The sequence below is a fragment of the Falco peregrinus genome, chromosome 10, assembly GCF_023634155.1.
Source record: "Falco peregrinus isolate bFalPer1 chromosome 10, bFalPer1.pri, whole genome shotgun sequence".
NCBI lineage: Eukaryota > Metazoa > Chordata > Aves > Falconiformes > Falconidae > Falco > Falco peregrinus.
Window position 1 is genome coordinate 8,362,759 of NC_073730.1, and position 17,580 is coordinate 8,380,338.

General features: G+C 48.7%; 1 protein-coding gene across 1 annotated transcript; it reads right to left on the bottom strand.

The window, feature by feature from the left end:
- Positions 1–204: 204 nt before the first annotated feature.
- Positions 205–17,580, bottom strand: SCYL3 (SCY1 like pseudokinase 3). The gene is made up of 14 exons (XM_055815029.1): positions 17,467–17,580; positions 13,782–14,073; positions 13,091–13,276; positions 12,306–12,419; positions 11,286–11,342; positions 10,432–10,534; positions 9,736–9,847; positions 9,021–9,098; positions 6,770–6,909; positions 5,860–6,047; positions 5,169–5,340; positions 3,252–3,395; positions 1,967–2,703; positions 205–639 (listed from the first exon to the last, which is right to left on the bottom strand). Exons 2-14 carry the CDS (start codon positions 13,944–13,946, stop codon positions 577–579), a joined length of 2,259 nt encoding a protein of 752 aa, XP_055671004.1. The 5' UTR covers positions 13,947–14,073; positions 17,467–17,580; the 3' UTR covers positions 205–576.

A 17,580-nucleotide genomic window follows, 5' to 3' on the forward strand; every position in this document is an offset into this window, starting at 1 on the left:
TTTGTGTTCAGTGGTCCTTCACTGTATGGTTCCTAGCACCTCTTGTGCCATCCACTGACAGAACTATATGAACAGAAATAAATAAGTTGAGTAAACTGTACATTCATCTTAAAGTCATCTCTTAGCTACAAAGTTAAAATGAGCCATTTCTAAGGGCTTTACTTTTCTGGGGGAAAAAAAAAAAAGGCACATTAACCAAGGAACTCAGTGTGACTTTCATTTATTGTCATCAGTTTTTCAGAGCAGGGATGAGTTCTGGACCAATGGCTTACACCACTCTGCCTCCAGTAGCACGTCAGCACCATCATGCTGTTCCTCTTTCCGGTAGCAGTGGTGCACATCACAGCTGGGCATATTGCTCGAGTGCAGGCCTCACTCCTGCAGTTTTTGGCACAGACTGGAAAGGAGCATCCATTGCAAGGGCTCAGGCCCCACGGGATCTTGCTGGCTGCTGCAGCAAGTGCCTGCCTTCTGGCAAAAGCAGTGCTGAGGTACTTAACTGTTGTATTGCGGAAGCAGCGACTTCTCTTACAGAATCCAACACACCACAGATTGCCTTTGTCTCTTTCCGTCCCATTACCAGTTAGTATCATCTTCCCAGTTCAACTCCTCTTCTTCACCCCAGCCTGCAGCCTCGGCCTAGAATGACATAAAATTATCAGCACTAAGGCACGTGTACTGTACTGAGCACAGCCACAGGAGCCTGCGTGGCTTGTGATGGCAGAGCAGGACATTTATCCAGTATGCTAAAAGCCCCTCGTAAGACCAAAAAAGAAGTGCCCGTCTTTGCAGCTTTCTGTCCTAAAGAACTTCTAAATACAAAAGGGAACAGTTTAAAGATAAGAGCAAGCTACTGGGGAGAGCGGGTTGGGTTTTTCCCGCCCACTAAAATTAAAGCAAGAACTGTTTATCCCAAACCCACTTTACATTAAGAACTGGATGCTATAAACTACATTCCTTTCTCCCAGGAAACAGCTGTTGTCCTGCTGTATTCTAACACTATGAGTTTGATCTCACCCATCCACTGACAGTCTTGACTGCACTATAGTGTGTGATACTTTTCCCCTGCCTCATGGGGTTGATGTGATGACAGAGTTTATTTTCAAATAAACAACTTCAGTTTACATCCAAGGCTCCTCTCCCCATGCTACCTGCTACCCCTGTGCTAGCACTCTTGAGGCTGAATTAGCGAAACAACTTGAAATCAACACCTATTCCCTAATGGAGTTAGGTGTTCAGGTGGTGGTGTTGGGAGTGCTCCCTCCTCTCCTAGGAAACCACAGCAGTCGCTGTGATGGGGCTACAGGGATTTACCTGCTTACTTGAGAACTCCTAGTTCTCTGAAATGGAGAAATGTTTCTGCTATTCTTTCATGAAAACAAAGCACCCAAAAAGCTTTACTTTGTAGTCCAGAGGTTCTGGTTTCCTGGTTCTTTATTTACAGTGCTATTAGGTTTTCCCAGAAGAGCCAGGAGCAACACCAAGTCCTGAGCATCCTCTGTGCTTGAAAGCTCTCTTCCATCTGTGTGTGGGGCTGTTTCAACAGACAGAAATTCAGCCTTGTTTTACCTCTCTTGACAAAGCAAGACGCTCCCTAACCTCGTGGAGGATCCTTGCATCCAGGATACAGCAGCATAAATTACAAGATGGAGATAAAACTCCTCAGTCAGTGTCTTTAGCAGTGTAGGAGTCCATTCCTTATTTCTTAACACAGCTCCCTTGGTACTGTAGTAACCGCCCACTAAATTACCTGGTGCCTGGTTTAAGATGCATCATTCGAAGCTCAGCATCTTGTATTCACAGGTAAAGACTCAACTGTACGGTTGTATGCTGCTGCTGCTTCCTCAGGTTACCCACCATCTGATTAAGGAGCCAGCTGCTGCTACAACTGTGTTGTGGTATGTACATGCTTTAGGATCCTCTCAAGCGTGCAGTCACTTAAACCCCACTGCCTATAGCCTCTTACCTCAATAACATCAGCTGCTGCAAATTTGGATGAAAACAGCACATTCTGGGAGGCACCTTCTCTGCTGGATACTACACCAGAGTGACTGGGAACAACTGCTTCTGTCCTCGCTTCAGGTAAAATCAAGATAGCTGAAGAAGGTTTAATGTCTGGGATCATGTCAGCAAACCAGTCCAGCTCAGGGTCTTGCACAGGTTTCCTTTTCACTTTGATCGTGAATTCTTCTCCTAGGCCAGACTCCAGTGAAGACTTCAACCTTTCCTTAAAGGTTGGTTTTGGCAGCACAGTTTCTCCGAGTTGCTCTGGATGGTTCCACTTGTCCTTGCTCCAGCTGTTCCCAGGGCAGGACGTTTTGGGGGGACTCAGTCTGAGGCTTTTGAATTCTTTGCTCAGTTGATGGGTACCTGACAGAGGCCTTGGCATTTCAACTGCATCAGCTTGTGTCACAGTGAGGCAATTTCCTGAGGACAGTTCAGGACTAGGGCTCCTGGGCTCAAAGTCATCCCAAGGCTTCTCATCAACATCATGTTCAGCAAAATGAGGTCCCACACTGCCCCGTGGCTCTCGGGGCTGAATCCGAATGTTCACAGTTTTCTCAGCATCTGTCTCCTCTGGCTCGCTCCAGTCTGGCCACTCCTCTGCTGGCTTTTCAGAGGTAGTCAAAGAGTTCCTGCTGCTCCCTAGTGTATTAATGCTTCCAGGAATTCCATTCAAGGGAGACTGAGTGTCTTGCTCACCTGTGGAAGACAAAGGTGTTACATGTGCCTGAAACTCCTTGACATCATAGGTGGCACCTGGCATGGAAATAAGCCAGTAATGCCAACTGGAAAGATGATTCCGTGCTAAGCTCCTCTTGTTCTAAGAAAGCACAGCCACCTTTCTGCGTGCAAAGGAGGGGTATTAATCTCGAAACTTTGGGGCAATAAAAGCTGACTGCTGATAAGCAACAGGTGGCAGAAAAAAGGCCATGAAAGTAAACTGAGTCAGCTCCTGAGGCCTACCTGTAGATCTAGCGTATCTACCAGGCTGTGGCAGGGGTGAAGAAGCATAGCAGAGAACCTGCTGTAAGGAAACAGAAATTCAAGGCCAGCCAGCAGCCTCTATCAGACTCTCAAATAACTATTCCCTAGGAAGTCAAGGGTCACGCTCTCCTTCCTTCACCGTTACCTTCCTTCGTTCAGTGAAGGTTTCAGATCAGTACATGGGGAGAAATGAACATCTTTTCAAGCAACACATTTGTAGAACACTTGCTTTCTAAAAAGGAAGAGCCAGGGCTAAGTTTTACCTGTCTTTGAAGCCAGTGGATTGTCTCGTCGCACAGAAAGCTTCTTGACAGGTACATTTCCAGAGACGGGGAACACACTAGAATTGTTCTTCAAGAGCAGGGAGGTTTGATTTCTCTGATTGCTTACAACGTGACTGGGGGAGTCTGCAGGGATAAAAGAAAGGACACCAGGTCCACAAGGTGTGTTGACAGTCTTAGTTGAAATTGCCTGCAGCACTGGAACGTTCTTATTTACAGCGCTGACGAGCAATACTGGATGAAGACTGGCACAGCAATCCTCCAGCTGCACCTCTCAATCTGTATATAACACAACACTCCTCTGTCCCTGCCATCTGCAGCTCTTGCCAGCACAAAGTTCAGGCAACTGTAAATGGTCAGGTTTTGCTGATAGGTTCTTTCATGAAATACACAATGAACAAACTGATTGTCATCAGAACAGACGCTTCAAAAATGCTGTGTGACACCTGGCTGGATCCAAAATCCCAGCTTCTGTACTGCATGGCATCACCCGTTCCCTGTTACCTGCCTCTCGTGCAAAAGCACAGCACTGAGAGTCGCAGCAATTCAGAGGATAAGCAAACTCATGCGAGGGCATGAGCAAAACTGCTTGCAGGAACACAGGCCCCTACCCCGAAGGCTGTGTGACAGCCTCCCTCGTGTCAAGGGACCCCAGTCAGGGCCACGCTCTGAAGCTGCAAAAGGCAGGTTTGTTTCCCTGAGCCAGTGACAGTGGCTCGGCAAGTGCCTAATTCAGTTTGCTTTTGGGAGTTGCAGCGTACCATCAGTGGTGGCGGCGATTCACCAGCATTGGCCTTGGCTGCACAAAGCTCTGTTGCCACCACCCCAGCACAGCATCCGCTTCCACGTGGCTTACCTGTGCTCCAGTGCTGCACCTGCCTCGGCTGTGGCATTGGAAAGGTCTGCCCTTAATGACAGAACCCACCCCCACCCCAGAGCATCCTCGATAGATCCTTTTAGGGGCTTAAGCAAACAGCTTATTAAGCCTCACGCGTTCAGCCTCTAGCACTTTTTTGCAGGCTGTCACTCGCTAGTGAGGACAAAGGTGGTCTTTTTGTTGTTTGTCAGCAGTTAATCATGTCTAATTTTAAACGTATTCTGAAAAATAAGTCTGGCCTTGGCATGCAATCCAAAGGGATTTATTTACTATAGTCTACTAAAATAATGTAAAGAAAAATAATGCAATGAGCCATCCACAGATTTTAATAAAGGGTGGCAGCTGTCAGTACACACATAATCAGGAAGAAAACATTGATACTTAAATTGATCTCACTTGGTATCTATATATCTAAAGTAGAGCAAATGCAGATTCTTCCCTCCAGTTATATGCATTCTTAGTTTCAATATCCAGAAAAACTTTCCCATAGTACACTTGGTTCCAAGTTATCTAGCAGGTGCAGGGACTACTGTCTTCATCTGGATTAGCTGAAAAGCCTCCTGAGAGCTGAGAAAATAGGGAAGTTCGTATTCTTTTTCCAATCTATGAATAGAAATTAGGGGAAGAGGATGAGATTTACTATTTTTAAAAACATGAGGGACAGAGGGAACATTAAACAACTATCTGGATTAAGTACATAAGTCCTTTAGAAGGACAGTATGATTTTCCACCAGACACACACATTTAACAATCTTTGCTTACAGAGATTCTTAAATGAAGAAGAGATTTAAATTTTTCCCCATGTATTTCCTACATGTAAAATATTTTTATAAAACTTTTCTTCTAGTATCAATTCTGTATCTGCTAACAGCAGCTAATTTAGAATTGAAGGTTAGCTGCACATTAGCTTTTTTGTCAATTAACCTGTCAACAGCAACACATTAATCATCCAAGAGGTTCTGCCTATGTTGCTTGGACAGAAGGGGCAAGAATCCCGAGAGCACTCTGACCATATCATTTACCTTCTGGGGAGAGATCAGCAGTCTTCATGAAGCTTGGTGCGGAGCTTTTGAAAATCTTTGTCCTTTCTCCACCTACAACTACTTCAGGCCCAAGCAGCGAGACGAGAACTGCTAAGCTGTGCAGCGTTATCGCAACAATAGAGTCACTGGTATCCCGAAGGCCCAGCAATACCTATGCAAAGAACATAATCATGTTACCAAGGGCAGAAAATTCTGCTTTTTCACTTCTTTCCCCTTGAAATGTTGTATTGCAGCACATTTCATTTCTATGATCTCCCGCAACTCTCAGTGGGTACTGGATGTTACTTTGTAGCATCAAAATCAGCCTTCCAGTTTGTGTTGCAAGCTAAAGAGGGTGGCTGATCCTAGTGCCTGAGGAGTGCTGGACCATAATGCCAGGGCACCCTGAGCTTAGACCAGTCACTCCTCCATTCTTGGCAGCTGTGGTGTGAAATAGAAACAGTTTCTTGTGACGGGTATCAGCCCAAGTGGTGTGCATGATGGCATCAGGTTTAACAAAACCAGAACTCCAGATGAGGATGGGGTGTGAGGGTTAGGGCTTGCACAGAACGGAGGTTACAAACTGTTTGTGGCCAGTGCTCTGAGATCCTAACTTTAAGCTAAGAACCAACCCAAACAGTAGAAATCCCATATTCTAGGATATACCGCATATTGTTTTCCTGTCCTTAACCTGTGGCAGTATGATGTTTTTCAACTCTTCCCGAGAGAACAGTTCTGCGTAGGCATGAATGTGAGACAGCAACACCATTCGGACATGCTCCTCGTGAACCTCAAATAGCTTCAGCAGCACCGGAATGACGTGCGTCTGGAACAAGGCTGGCGACAGGAGGCAGCTGGTCTGGCTTTCTCCAGTTTGCTCTAGGGAAGAGAGGTGAAGATGGGAAAAGGCTGCTCAACAACAAGACAGCTCACCCAAAAGCTACTCGACAGGAAACAGTCACAGCTGAGATTTACAGTGTCACCCCACTGCCAGGTCTGATTCTTTGTCACCTGCCAACACAGCCTGCTTGGGATGTCAGAGACGGGAGGGAGGAGAGGCAGCACTGCCACTGTCCATTGCTCGACAGCAACAGCTTTGAACACCAAAGGGTCCAACAGCCTCAAGGCGGGTATTGCTTGGCTGAAACACCAGTAGCTATTTAGGAAGAACTTTGAGAGAAGGGAGGCAAACAGCAGGGACAGAGATGGCTGGGGATCCAGCAAGTCAGGCTGAGCACCTCTTACAGAGGGAAGGAGAAGAGACTGAGCACTCTTTACAAAAGAATAAGAAGACAAAAGGGCAAGCAGGGCAGGGGAAAAGCGAGACGAGGGATATACAGTGAGCCACTGGGAAAGGCTGGGGTGGGAGGGTAGGGTGACACATAAACCTGGGAAAGAGCCCAGGCGATTCCTAGTTCTCCCAGAGCAGTGGAAAGTACTGCAAAGGGAGAAGCACATCTAACTCCCTTTTACCGCATGTTACAGTATTTGTTCTGGTTAAATAAACAACACTACTCCCTTGATTCAATGCAATGACCACTCTGAGTTCATCCCAAACTCGTCAGTAATAATTGTGACGAGAGAAGGTATTTAAAGGTCACCTTTCTTTGGCCCCAGCAGATGAGGAAGAAAACTCTTGACAGCTACAGGTTCTGCAAACACGAGCTGATTGAGTAGAAGAGGCACCAGCCGCGATGCTATCAGCTCCTCTGACAAGCCGGCCACCCTGTCCAGCAGGAATCTGTGTTCCAACAGAGAGCAGTTAGTAACAAGGCAGCCTTCCATGCATTTGCAACTGTTCCCCTTCATACCAGTTTCCCCTCTTGCTGTGAATGCCTTCTTTCCTACAGTGTCTGTCGCAGCCCCTCACGCTGTGTGCGCTCAGCCTAGCAGGACAAGGCTCTGCTGCTGCCCGAGGCTTTTGGGCAAAGATAACGCAGAACAGGAGCCACAGACGCATCCTGTAAAACCCCACACGCAGATCACAGGTTGTCACGAGCACATCCAGGAGCACCACCGCACCTGCAGCTGGCACATGAAGACCGTGGCATCAAACTGTCTCTGAGCTGGTATCTCCCATGAAGTGCTACAGCAACAAAACTGCAGGAAAGAGTTGTCCTCTTGCCTCACAACCCGGTGCATCGAAAATGAATTTTCCTACTGCTTGAGAAAAGGCTGTTCTACTCACCACACAAGGGAAGTTCCCTGGGCAAAAAGGGAATCCCATTTTGAAGCCATTTCCATCTAACATTTTAGAGGTGGCCGACAGAGCATGGGTTGGGTTGGTTTATTTTTTAACTCCCAGAGTTTGATTTCGTGCAACTGCTCTTCCCTGTAGGATTTTCATTTTAAAAATGGCAGTAACAGGTATGGCTTTTCTCTAGGCTTGGAGGAGACTAAGGGCAATAATGCACATGCTGTGAAAGCCTCTCAGCCTAATAAAGGGGCAACACTGCCTTATCTTTAAGTGAAGTATTCATTCCCTCCCTCAGGAACACTGCTGTTACAGAGACAGTGGGAACAATTCTGAGTGCTGCTGCTGAGATCCCCTTTCCCCTCTTATTTCCTCAACTTTGTGTCAAGCTAGTGAAATCAAACTCGTATTACAGCCAATGGTGACCCACAGCAGTATAAAACAGGCCGGAAAAGAGCTCTGTAAGAACATCCAGGCTCTTTTATGGCTTCTCCCTCTTTCAGGCCCGGATAATGCCATGACTACACGGAAGCTTCCCTTACAGAACACTTCTTGGGGGCCATGACAATAGGTTTTCCTGCAGATGCTGCACTACTGCAGTCAAGACATCTGCTACAGACAGCAGCTTTACCCACACAGGGCTGGTTCCACAAGAGTAACTCACCCAACATGTTTTATTGAAAAAACTCTCAGCAGTTTAGAAGATCTGCCTAAATGGAAAAAAATTTCAGCCTCAACAGGTGCTTGGTGCTAGATTTCCTTTTTCTGCAAACCCACATCTAAAATAAAGCTACTTCTAAGACTGAGGCAAGGGAAAGACTCTTTTTTCCAACATGTTAATAGGTCTCTGATAATTCAGAGTGTTTTGCAACTGGGCAAGCAGATAGCTCTCGTGTAAAAAACCAGGACCCCGGCACAGCTCCAGTGAGGAACTGTTCACCAAAGCTCAAGCCGCTGTTACAGGCCATGCTCCCACCTCTACTGCAATACTACAGCACATGAAAGGCTTTTCAAATAATTCCTGCTTAGCTGTGGTGCAGTGGGAGGGGGAAGAGAACCTGAATAATTTAACTTCTGTTCATAACAGCAGCATTACGCCCCACAAAGTGCATTAACTCAATTAGAATGTGGACAATGGAAAAATTCTTTCCTTTTCATAACCCTGTGCTCCTGGGAAAGCTTCTGTTCTTGGCCCTGCAGGAGCTCAATCCAGCTGCTAGCAAGCAGACAGGATTCAGAAAAGCACACCTGAAGTGACACATGTCACCACAGGCCGGTTTCTGACTGATTCTTCAGCGACAGCAATTGGTCTGTGACAGGTACAGACACCGCTGCCCACACAGCCGTGCACAGCGTCACTCCTGTGCTGTGAGTGTGTGAATGAGGCAGAGCCCAGCAGGTACTACTCCTCCCGAGTGCCAAACCACTCACAAGAAAATGGGAAAGGAAGGAGTGAAATTTCCTCTTGGATGCGATCACTACTTTGGCTGTAGTGCCCAAAATACTACAGAGCAAACAGTGTTCCGCTAAAGCAATCGTAGCCTGCCGCCTGAGGAACTACCTCTCTGGCCACTAGCCTTCCCAGGTGCCCCCACAGTCCCGTTTGGCAGAAGTATTTCTGAAATAAGAAGCTTCCAGATTATACTTTCTTCACTTACTTGAAAAATTCAGTTTTTTCCTCCTCAGACTTTAGTGTTAAGGTCTTCAGAAAATTCACAACTTCCAGAAAATCATTCCTAAGCACAAAAACGTATGCTATCAAACTGTGATCCTTATTGATGCTTAAACCACCCACAACTAAGAGATTGCAAATTCCTGCCTTTATTTAGCAGAGAGAACTAGACAGAGGGAAACAAGTCAAACACTGGCAGACCAAGAACAGCCAGTGTGGAGGTGTGACCACTTCCCCATGCAGTGCCAGAGGAAGACCCCAGGCAACGTGGCATCAGCCACCTCTCACCACCTTACCAGGGCAATGAGGAGAACAAAGTGCTGCCCTACACTAATGCCACCACCCAGAAAAGCACTCAGGTGACAGCAGACGCAGCTCTGTGGGCATTGTCTTGCAGCCTGCTTTGCTCCAATGGTATCACTAATGACTTTATTTTCTAGAGCATTTCCTACCACCTCCCACGAGCAGGGGGAGATCCAGCTGACTGGGTGTGACTAAGGGACACGCTTCTGTCAGCACTGCCAGCTCAGCACCTCATTTGGAAGGCTGATCATGCTTGCTTAATTTTATGAGTCTCTTTGTCAAAGATCCCTGTAAGAGGCAGGGAGTCTGCACTTCCCATCTGGTAAGTAACACAGTTGCAACACAGAAATAAGCGGTATCAAGACATACCAAGAGAGGCAGGATCTTCCTTTCCTTACCTGAAGAACTCGTGAGACAGTAAGCTGGACAGTGGTGGACGACACTTTGGATCTGGATTTAGTAGCGTACAGTGCAAGGTTTGCTGAAAGCTGGAGAGAATGTCCGCTGAAACTGAAAGCCAGAGCGCCTACAGTTAGCCTTCTCTCTCAACACCAAACAAGCTATGTTCAGGAGTCCTCCACCCTCCCCAAAACTTAATTTTTAGCTCTGTTAAACAACAAAATTGCTCATAACTGTCCCTAAAGGAAGGGAAAACAGCATTTCCATTTCTCTTCATAAGCTGCTTGGCTGTTGGGGCACCAAGGAGTGCTACTGTCCTTCCAAGAAGCTTCCTGCTCCCTCTCTGCTAGAAGGCAGGAGACCTGCTCAGCCGCGGAACACAGCACCCACGCACCTGCACCCATAACCCCGATGAAGCGGCTGGTGGGGCAGGACTGAGCGAACCCCTGACAGCGCAGATTTGGGAGTGCTTGGGTTACCCGGGCTGGTGACCTCCAGCCACATCTGACAATGTTCAAATGCAGGAAAAAGGGAATACAGAGGAGCTGGTTTGCATTTTAACTTGGCAAACATGAAGGACAATGGCCACTGAACCCGTAGCACATCTGCCAGCTGCAACAAAAGGCAAACAGCTCAACGTGCACAAAGAAGCTGCAGAGGCCTGTCAATAGCAAAATAAACGTGTCATTCCTCACCCTGATCATTTAGGACTGTCAGGAGATTTTCAACTGTTGTTCCAAACGCATAGGCATCCCTCGCGTGTCCGAAGCTGTTGGGCAGAATTTTGAAATCTGCAGACTGAAAATAAAACCAAAAACATTGGCAAAGCAGGAGTTTATGAAATACCTGGTAGTCTCCATGAGTCTCTGTTCCCGCCCTATACACTCTCCAGTTCTTTTCGTAGCCTCAAAGCTCCACTAAGTACCCTAGAACTTTCTAGTACAAATAGAATATTATACTAAAAAAACCCTCCACCAGGGACTTTATAACCCAAAGGAGCAACTACATCATGATGAAACAATTCGCTGATGAATGCATGCAGCAACTGCAGGTCAACAGCTGTCAGCATTTCTATGGAAACAGGTGATAATTAGAGAGAGAAGGAACACTCCTTTAGCATAAGCAACTCAGAGGATGCTTAATGTCTGGGAGGTGACTAACAAGTGAGAAAAAGGCTGTTACAAGAGCTACACAACCATGTGACCACAGCGATCTGGGCAATCTCAGCAACTACTCTGTAATTTTTGCAAAGCTTTGGTGATTTTGAAGCATTAAAGCTGCAGCACAAAGCGTTTGAAAAATAGTATGAGAACCTGCTGTCCCATCGTTCCTCATTCAGAATTTCAGTTCCCTGTGCCCAGCACCATTCCCAAACCAGGGATGGGACAGAAGGGGGCAAAAAGGAAGAGAGTGAACTTCAGATATTACCCAATAGCCACTTCCTCCCATTCAGGCATAAGAAAACAAATCATGTGAATGAAAATTTATTTCCTGAACATCACACTTTTGTTGCCAGCACAAGGTTCCTCCAGCAAGTGACGTTACTCACCATCTCCTCACAAGGGATGCATGACTGGTCTCGTACCGACTTAACATGACAGAGGAACTGGAAGGAGAAGAAGGGAGACATAAACTGCCTCAATGGCTTATCTGTGCCAAGCAGCCCGAGCAGGCTCTCCTCGCCGGCCAGGGCCGAGCGTGTGGCAGGAGGTCCCTTCAGCTGGCACCCAGGGCAAGCTGCACTTTGCTTTGCCCAGAGGGGGAAGCAACAAACGGGCCAGGTGTGAAGCACCAAGCTGACAAAAAGCAACTTCAGGGCATCACAGCCAGCTCATCCCTTGTAGTCCTCCATCCTATCATCCCGCATGATCTGTCTGGACAGGGAAAGGATTTCATGAGCGTTATCAGTCCGGTTTTACTGCTGTGCTCTTTGCATTGTTGTGCACCACCACACACACCAGCTGCATATGTCTGCCTGATCCCTTCTGAAAGGTGATACACACCAGGGACACTCGGTACAGTTCATGAAGGATTTGTAGATCCTCCGCGAGAAAAGGCAGTATGTATTTACGACACAGTGCCAGGCTGCAGCAATGACTCTGCACAGCATGCAGCAGAAACCAAACCAGGAATTTTTCTGCTAATACCAGTAACAAGCAAAGATGCCAGCAGCAGAAGCAAAGGAATCATTTACATTATTTTCTTGATTGATTCATTTCAATCTGGATCTTCCTGTGTCACACTAAAGCTGGTTTTTTTTTTTCAAGTTTGTTTTTAAATCAGTCCAAGGAAGCAAAGATTTCTCCCTCTCTTCAGTCTTAACCGACCCTCCAGCCAGCAGTCTCCCTTAGCAAAGCAGCTGCCTTTTGCCTAATGGGGAGTTAGCTTCTGTCTGTGTAGACATTGTAGTGTACAGTTACGGCATCCTTACAGCACAGATTCAGATCAGAGCTGGAAGTGAGCCAACACACTTAATAGTAAATTCAGACACCTAGAAGGACTTGGGCATTCACATCCACAGATGGCCAGCTGCAGCAGGCCATGAGCCTGCACTCCGCTTGGCACTTACCTCTGGGGTGGCTTCATTGAAGTTACAGACGGTTTCCATTCCTCCCAGCTTCCAGTGCCCATCCTCACTTACAAACACGGATGATAAACAGACATTGTTATGCGTTAGGTTTCCCTAAAACAAAAAGAAAAAAAAAGAAAAGGATAACAGACTTGGGTATAGGTGAAGACCTAAAATCTTAATCAGCGTTAATTAGGTGCTGTGAGGAGCTGAGGAAAAGCTGTGAAAAAGCACACAATTCTAAAGGCCTTTCGGGATGCTGGCGACTAGCAGGTATCAGGCAGAAGGGCTGGGGTTTTAGAGCAGACAAAGCTCTAATTGTCACAGCCCTTGCAGTGTTACCGTAAATCCAGAGGAGACCTCTGACTATGAACACAAGGCCCAAAAGCTACAGTCTGAGCTGGGATTGAACTGCAGTCCTGGACAAACACACAGTGCCAAAACGGGAGCAGTGACACCAATCTCTGACACGTGGCAAGAGCTGTAAATAAATGCCACGGCCAAGCAATCCCATCTCCCCAAAGTAAGCAGCACTACAAGCAGATGTCACTTCATGAAAGGAGAACTGCTCCCTTACTTCAAAAACCCACAGCGTTTTCAGTTACCTTTCCTCCTACAAAGCAGCCAATGATTTTAGCAATTTCAGCCTAAAAGAACTGTGGGGTGAGTGTCTGTGAGGAATCATGAATGAGACGGTCATCCAGGCAAGCCCAGGTACAACGCTCTCCTGTCACATTTCATCTGGCTCCCACCAAAGCCCGATAACTATTGCCAGTGATACCCACCCTGTCATGGAGGAAGATGAGCGCCAGCAACACATCGTAGATCCCTGCACAGACTTCTGCGGAAGAGAGCGTCTCCAGGACCATCTCCAAAGGCTTCACACGTTCAGTAACCAGGTGGATCCCATTTGCTTCCACAGTGCAAGAGAGGAAGCGCAGAAGGCAAGGGTGGCGCAAGGTTTTCAGGTGCTTCCAGAAACAAAGATGTGCGTTAAATCTCCTCCAAGGCATCTCTTTTGGCTGCAGAGCTTAGCCTTGTACTTTTAGCCAAGTTTTTGGCTTGAATTTAGACAGCCCATCCCTGCTCCTCACCAAGCACTGGGCACACTCACTCATTGCAAAACTTCTTATAATACATCTAGATACAAAGTCTTACACAGAATACACATAGTATTTTGGGTAGGATCCACCTCCCTGACTTCTGCCTGCAGGAAGAGACCAGTACTTTGCACAGTAATGCAGGTATCGCTACCTGAACATCACTGCCTGCCGCCACTCGCGCCACGTGGCGCACGATGAGTTTCGCAGCTGCTGACCCCCTTCTTCCCCCCTGCACGGCAGCCAGGGTCAACTTCCACCTTTTCTCCTGCCCTTACTCCCCAAGGGTTTGACCCTCATTAACTGATTCCTACCCTGCCAAGAAAAAGGAGGGACAGCTCTGACAAGTCTGTCCCAGGCACGCTCTCTACGGTACCTTGGCAGCTTTATTAACTTTATCTTCATTCTCTCGCTTGTAGACAAAAACCGAAGCGAGTTTGCCATCTTGTAGCACAGCCGGATAAATCGTGTGTCCAGTTGGCAGCGTGAAGGACGGCTCTTCTAGTGCATAGCTCTTTAAAGCGCTGTTCTCCGAGCCCATCACTTGCAGAGTCTGGCCGTTGTAGAGCTTCCCCCTTGATGACAAACAGGCCTTTGGGTGAAGGATTATTTTTTCCAGAGAGATTTCGCTCCGGCAGGTGCTGTACAGTTCTCCTTCAGAGCATTTTCTGCAAAACATGGAACAGCCATGAAGAACCTTCAAAAAATCCCCGTAATTTCTTTTGTAAAGGAAACCAAATGTCCACAAAAGGGTTCAGATCAACAGGCGAGCAGCATTCCAGCTGTGGATCTAGGAGTGTGCTGGTATCTGTGTCGGCATCACCATCAGTCATCACCAGTTCCGACACACAGATGAACAAACAGTACAGCATCCACAGTTAGTCTTTGACTGGCTACCAAACCGAGAATCCACCAAAACCGGGATCCACCAATACCCCCAGTCATGCAGACACCTACTCCAGAGGTTTAATTCCAATTCAGCACGGTCAGCAGTTCGGAACCGTGACTGCCACCACCTCAGGGCACAAGGAGCCCCTGGCCTTCGTAAAAACAGCCATTCCTGTTCCACAAGCCGCAGAGGATTTCAGTGAAGCTACAGTCAGGTAACCTCCGCCAGCGGCATGCTTCCCCATCACCACCCCCCGACTGCCTTCTCTCCATCTGACAAATACTCCATCTGCCTGCCAGCTCTTCCTCCCACAGCCTCTGTCAGGAAGAGACCGACACGGACTTTTGTGCTGCTTCCTCACACACAAAACTGATAAAACAAACATGCTGATTGCAGAGGCTCTTCTAGAAAACACTGACAGAGCATACATATGCTCTGGGATCAGGCTTGTGATCACAGGCTAAGGGTGAGACCCAGAATATCGGTCTGTATACAGAAGTTAGCGAACGATCTTTAGTAATGAAAGGAGGAGAGTGCAAAACCTCAGTTTTCAGGAAAAGTGGGGAAAAGAACTGCCCACCCCCCAAGTGTGGTTTTGCAACTGGAGAACTGCTTTATGATGGTTGTTTCCAGCCATGACCTGGGGCTGCAGGAGGGCAACGACATGGGATTGGAGGGCAAAGACACGGGAGTCTCAGCTCCCTGACAGGGCTGCTCCAGCAAAGCTGTGGTTCTGCTCCTTGCTGGTGTCTCTAGTTCATGCCCTCCAGGAGCTCCAAGGTCAGCAGCGCTGGGGCCTTTCGGAAGGACAGCTGGTCTGTTAACAGTGTCCTGGCTTCTTTTTACAGCCTCAATTAAGAATTAGTTAGCTAAATGATTGCCCAACACTTTCCCCAAAGTATCCTATATTTAAATGTGTTATGATCTGATGTTTTTATTAAATGTAAAGATGCCAACTGCACAACCCACTAGTCAACAAGAGCACCGGGAAGGAGCAGAATGCTCCCTTTCTAATAGGCTTCATACAAATCCTTGCTCACGCATCGTTTAATTGCCTTTGTTAGCCGACTCTTCTGTAACAAACAAGTAGCTACAACTCCAGATGTGCTTCTCGCTAGGAGGAATGAACCCTATGAACACATTAGATACGGGAACCAGGACACCTTACAGCTCTTAACTCGGATGCGAACAGACCTTAACCCTCCAGAGCATACCAAGTGAGTGTACAATAACCACCACAGCTTGAAATTATGTTGTGGTTTTTTTAAAAATTAAGCTTCTGTGTCCTGATCCACCTAAAATCTAACACTGAATTAACCACAGAACACGCAACCTCCTATCATTCTCTCCCCTCTAGTGTCAGGGATGGATCTGCACCTTTTTAATGCCAATTCCTTTAACGTGACCTTTAAGAAATAAAGGAAAAGCCATGGAAGTTTGAACTGCAGCTTCCCAGCACTACACAGAGGGGCCAACAGGTGAAAAGGAAACACGATGCAGCAGTTACACGTTTCTAAAAAGGACTTTTCTTGTAAACTCCTTGGCACAGAAGGCCTCACACTGCCCTGAGATGGACGGGCTTCCCCTCCAGCCGGCCCACGGAAGCTCTGCCCTGGCTCACCCCAAGTTAATGTTCCACCCATGTGCATTGGCACCGGCTGCTCCTCTTGGGCACAGCTCAGTGCATTTATCTGTATCCTCTGCTCCTTCCAGCTTTGCTTTGTTTGCTAGCTCGACTTTAATGATTTTTCAGTCAGACTGTGCATATGACAGCTGAAAGTCTCTGCGGTGACCCAGTGTCTCCCACTCCTCCAAATACATATGGATGTACGTATCCATTCACCGGTTACAAACTCAGCTTCAGAGATGCCTGCAGTTCAGAAATATTGTAACCTCAGCTTCATTGAAATAACTGCGATCTACTTGAGTGCCACTGTATGACAGACAGCCAGCTCCAAACAAACTTCCCCGACTCCAGGTAACCGCCTCTCAGGAGCTCTCAGGACCAGCAGCTGAGCGCCTTAAGTGAGCAGCTTTGAATAACCGAGCGGCAACAGCAGCCTGTGGAACCACGAGCCGTACTTTTCAGGAGCATGTCAGCTTCACAAAACTACCTCTTGGTTTCTTTTCTTTTTCACAGCACTCCAAGACATGTCAGCTATTGAAACTCCAGCAGGCAAAAGCATTTGCAAAGGTGTATGCCTTAGGTGTATGTTTTAGGTGGCTGCCCACTTTACAACATTTTAATATCGTATTTCCAATAAACTGTAAACACACAGCGCACCGTGAGATGGAGAGGAGCCCAGCAGGGAAAGCCAGAGGGACTGGTAGTTAAGAACAATTTGGGTTTGCTACCATAAACGGCATTAAGTGTTGGAATTTCAATTTAGCTTCTTTGTGGAGCGATAACACTCTGCGTGCAAGGCAGCCACATGAAACACGTACGCTAAGCCCCACCACTCCACAGCTAAGAGCGAGGCAGCTCCCAGCTTTCCGCTGGCCCTGCCACCCCCCATGCCGGCAGAGCCTCCTGGAAGCCGCTGTCAGGGGCAATGGCAGCTTTGCTCCCCCAAAATGGGGTTTCCCAACACCCGTCGGCCGGGCACCTTGCAGGGACAGCGCCGGGCACGCAGGCAGGCGGGCAGCAGCAGGCAACCGCCGCTCCGGGCCGGGAACCGCGGTGCTGCGGCACCTTCCGCAGGGCGGTCACCCGGGCAGCAGGCGGGGGCACGGAGCACGGGTTAACGCGGGGAGCCCCGAGAGGCACCGGCTGCCGGGAGCCACCGGCTGCGCCAGGCACGCAGCTCAGCGCCAGGCACCAACGCGGCACCGGCTGCCCCGACCCCAGCCCCGGGGCGGGCACCCGCGCCCAGGGAGGCCGCAGCCCGCCGGGCTGGCAGCACCCGGCCCGAGCCAGGCCCCGGACACCGCCGCGGCCCAGGCCCGGAGGGGCGCAGCGCCCCGGCCCTGCGGCGCCAACGTCCCGCAGCCGGGCGCCGGCAGCGCCCTGCCCAGCTCCCCGGGGCCGCCAGGGCTGAGGTGCGGAGGCCCCCGCCGCCCCGCTCCCAGCCCCGCCAGCCGCCCGGTGACGGCCGCCATAAGCCCCCCGCCACTTGCCACCGCCCGCCTCCGCCATCAGTGCCCGCCGCCCCCCGGGAAGGCCGGCGCCCACCTGCTCCCCGCCGGCCCGGGCAGGGGGTGCCGCCTCGGCCCCGCCGGCCGCTCCCTCCCTCACGGCGCGGCCGCCCGCTCCCGCTTCCGGCACCGGCGATGGGCGGGACCGGGC

Excerpts from the sequence above, each read along its gene's own strand:
- SCYL3 (XM_055815029.1), bottom strand. The coding sequence starts at position 13,946 with ATGGGCTCGGAGAACAGCGCTTTAAAGAGCTATGCACTAGAAGAGCCG. Across the intron at positions 11,343-12,305 it reads TCAATGAAGCCACCCCAGAG|TTCCTCTGTCATGTTAAGTC; the intron begins GTAAGTGCCAAG and ends TTCTCCTTCCAG. Across the intron at positions 9,848-10,431 it reads GACAGTCCTAAATGATCAGG|TTTCAGCGGACATTCTCTCC; the intron begins GTGAGGAATGAC and ends TCTGGCTTTCAG.